Raw genomic sequence first — 4,181 nt, forward strand, 5'->3', positions numbered from 1 at the left:
ACTCTTCATCTTATGTGAGCATTGAAGGGACTCCCCTTCTTACATATGTGTCAAAATGGAATCATTATACCCAAAATATCTCATATTTTTGATATTACTCATAGTTTCTTACTAATAAATCTTGTACATAGTCAACTCTTCATCTTATGTGAGCATTTACTCATTTTTGGATAATTTCTTTTACAAATTGGATTTATCTCCTCCCCACACATGGATTGATCTTATTGGCCCATAGGAACCTTAATTGGACCATAATCCAAAAATTTCTGAAAATCTAGGCCCTTAGGCTAAGGTCCTTTATACCCATTTCCAATTTATTCCAATTGCACATTGGAAAGTTCTTTTTGAATTTCTGTTTCAGGGAAATTCATTTTAATAATATGAGAAATTTTTTTATCTAAAAATATTCAAAATCTGAATATTCTCTCTCTAGAATATTTTCTCTCTAGGTTAAAACAGTTAGAAATAAGATCTTTTATATTTCTGAAGAGGGGATTGATTACAGGGAAAGATGCTGGATATCTTGAGAGGCTGGGAAGGAATCTTACATTATGCTGGATATCTTGAGAGGCTGGGGAGGAATCTTACAGATTAGATGTACATCATCCACACGTTTAACATAGAAAGTGCTTTCTGTTGGACTATTCTGAAAACCATATACAGTCAAATATGCATGTATCTTTTCATACCAAGCTCGTGGAGCTTGCTTTAAACCATATAAAGCCTTTTTCAACCTGCACATTTTGTTTTCCTACCCTCTTTGAACAAAACCACGAGGCTGCGAAACATACACCTCCTCATGCAAATCTCCATTTAAGAATGCAGTCTTTATGTCCAACTAATGTACATTCCAACCATTATGAGCTGCCAATGCACAAATGCTACGAATGGTAGTCATACGACAAGTGGGAGAAAAGGTCTCATCAAAATCAATGCCCTTTTCTTGAGCATAACCCTTTGCAACAAGTCTAGCCTTATAGTGATCAACACTACCATCTGGCTTTCGTTTCAACTTAAAAACCCACTTACATCCAATGACCTTTTTACCAATAGGCAAATCACACAAAGACCATGTACCATTCTTCATTATAGCATCATATTCACTTTGCATTGCAGCCAACTTGGTGTCCTGTATACTGATAGGAGAGCCAATACATAACTTTGCTGGCTCCTTGGTTCCAATCCTTGAAGTCTTTCACATCTGCAGCAGTCAGATTGATCTCCGATATCTCCGGTGCCTCTTCATGCTCACCTTCTATTTAGTCCCAATAACCCTTTCCCATCAGGAAATTTGTCATCTTGAACCTCCAAGCATGGAAGTTGTTCTTATCAAGCTTCTCAGCAACAATCTGGTTTATGCCATCATTTGACATCTTGCCAGACACACAAATTTACCAGAAACAGCACTCTGGTTTGTCCTGCATAAACTGCTGTATTTTCTGCAGCGATACTGTACTAGACTCAAATGTCACAACCAGTGACCTCAATGTGCATACATACACCCAATGGCAACTATTGACCTCCTTGCAGCACACACAATGTCTGCACAACCAATCTGTCTTCCTACAGTTCTTAAAACAGAGTTCTGCATAGAATCGATGACTTACCCGCAGTGCTCAAAATTGCCTGCTTTCTAAAAAACGGAGGTCCTAACGTACCCGAAACGCGTTTTCAGCACAAAAAATGTTGCCCAATAGGATAATATAGTTGCCCTATAGCTTTACTCCCGTGAAGAAGGCTCCTCAATCAGAGATCGTTTGCCGGTGCCTCTCGTAGAGCTCCCGACAAGGGTGTAGTCGCCAACACAAATAGGAAAGAGTAGATGAAGCTCTTATTCTCGTACCGCTTCCTGTGCTTCTCTTGCTTGCAGCTCAGCCCTTAGCATGAAACTAGGCTTTGATACCATGAAAAGATGTAGGGGAGAAGAGAGCTTGAACTCTTGCAAGCACACACACACTCACAAAATCCTAAAAGAGAACACACAAGGTGAGAGGCTGAAAATCTTCTTCTTCTTCACACAACACTCAACACACCATATACAAAGATAAGAGTACACCAAATATGAAAAGGTACTCAACCAAATACATACTAGGGTTCTCTATAGTGTGAACCCAACTAAATGAGCTCGCGCTATAACTATGCCAGTCTCTAGAATGGCTGTCACACAGCCTGTCATCCCACTGGCCGCATATCACCCATGATCTCACCAACCATGCCAGTGGTGTAAGTGTGGGGCCTATCCCCCAGGCGGGTCATCAGTGTCCACCGCCTCACTAGATGAGCTTGATATCTCAACAGTGTTCGCTCCTTGATGCTTCACCACCACTTCACTACTTTGGAAAGTCCCATGTACTATCAAGGAAAGATTTGAATAGAATCATTAGAGTAAGTTTACATCCATAAGGCAATCCCATTAGAGACACTCCCATTAAGTATGGACTTGTACTAAGCTCATCTAAAAAGTCATGTCACATGTAGTAGGGATATTTATGTGCTAACTCTGTGTGATATCTCTTTGTCTTTGCATTGAGGTAGGAAGAGGTGCACAGTGCAAGAAATAGGGGGTATAGATGTGTTTCTATCTGTGAAGAAATCAAAGGAGTTAGAGATTGACAAAATCAAGTTTTGTGATTATTAATGCAGTAGGTAACGTGACAATGGATCCATGGTTGGGCTCCATACTGACCGTATTTATGTTTTGTGTTATAAATGCAAAATATAACTGCATTCTCAACTGTGAAACAAAAAAAAGGGTACAAAAATTTGGGGCACAATGGGGAAGATTAATCTCCCCCATTCTACCCCAATTTTTAAAATTAAATTTTGTGCAAGAATCGTTACATTTTTATCTTCTTAGTGCTTGCAGTAGGGATGTTTTAAAAAACAAGCTTCCACAAGAAATAAATGCCTCAAAAAATTGGTGATTGGTAGCACAAGCATCACATCAAGATTTGTGGAACATTGTATGATTTAGCATCAATAACAAGAGAATATCAAATGGTGATTAACTTGGTAAGTATGGTTGCACCCACATTCAAACCTTTGAGGGATAAGGATAGTAAGGGATGGATACACCAGCATTTCAATCGTTCAATGATGATACAGAAGCCTTAACATCAGAAGACTATCAAGATGGTGATTGTTGACATATGGGTGTTGAAAAGGATAGTGAGGGATGGATGCACATAGAGAAGCCATAGAGTGTTTCTGCAACATATAAAATGTGGAAGGATTATTTTTTAATAAGGATTGGGATCAAAATAAGGATGGGATGAAGGTGGTAAGGGATGGACACCTAGAAAACCATAGGACATAACATGGAAGAGGCCACAGCTCTTTTAGAGGCTTTCCGTGTAGGAGGAAGCCACAGCTTTAGAGACGTTGGCAAGGGCGGCCTTGGCCTCTTCATGGAGGCGGGAGATGGCGCGCTGTTTCTCCTCCATTTTGAGCTGGAGTTGGGCGAGCCTTTCGGCGCGCATCTTCTCCACCTCTTCGAGCTTCTGGCGGACCTCCTCCAGCATGCGGGCGGTCTCGTCTTGCAGGGCCTTCTCCATCTCCACCTGCTTCCTCTCCACCTCCCGCAGTCCGCCTTGCAGCGCCGCCACCTTCTTCTCCAACTCTTCCTTCACGTGATCGGCCTCCTCACGCTTCGCCTGCAACGCCGTTTCCATCTCCTGGAGCCTCCGCTCTAACTCCTTGCACTTCCCCCGCAGCCTCTCCGCGTCCGCTTGCACTTCATCGACCTTTGCGCTAGCCGCCGCTCGTGGCCTCGGGAACGCAGGCCTCCGCCCTAGATTCATTTATCAATCTGCTTTGAAAATGTGCTCACCAAGACAAATTAATTGATGCTACTAAGGCTCTCCCTTCTTGTTCCTTATGTATATAGCGGCCTTGTTTGCCTTTAACTAATACGTTATCCCAAGAGTATCAACACAACGCGGTATCTTCTAACTTTGCTTCCAACAATTTGTTGAGCATGTATAAAGTTTGTGCTTCGCTAATCTAAGGAGTGTATTAATGCCAACTTAATGTCAACCACTCCCTTTATCATCCACATGCTACACGCTCCAATCTCCACTTCAACAAGCTATGGTCATGTATAGCAAGCTCTCAAGCTATGGTCATGTATAGCAAGCTCTGTTATACTTACTTTTGCGGCAAGACTATTTACCGAGTTTGTT

General features: G+C 41.7%; 1 protein-coding gene across 1 annotated transcript; it reads right to left on the reverse strand.

Annotated features, from left to right (window-relative positions):
• Nucleotides 1-3,122: 3,122 nt before the first annotated feature.
• On the reverse strand, nt 3,123-3,834 carry LOC147604546 (uncharacterized). Its single transcript, XM_086794847.1, has one exon. The coding sequence runs from the start codon at nt 3,798-3,800 to the stop codon at nt 3,339-3,341; it is 462 nt and encodes a 153-aa protein (XP_086650973.1). The 5' UTR covers nt 3,801-3,834; the 3' UTR covers nt 3,123-3,338.
• Nucleotides 3,835-4,181: the final 347 nt, after the last annotated feature.

Source organism: Cibotium barometz, chromosome 61 (genome assembly GCF_041138505.1).
Source record: "Cibotium barometz isolate CiBa-2024 chromosome 61, ASM4113850v1, whole genome shotgun sequence".
Classification (NCBI taxonomy): Eukaryota; Viridiplantae; Streptophyta; class Polypodiopsida; order Cyatheales; family Cibotiaceae; genus Cibotium; species Cibotium barometz.

Coding starts and splice junctions, on each gene's coding strand:
- LOC147604546 (XM_086794847.1), bottom strand. CDS start 3,800: ATGAATCTAGGGCGGAGGCCTGCGTTCCCGAGGCCACGAGCGGCGGCT.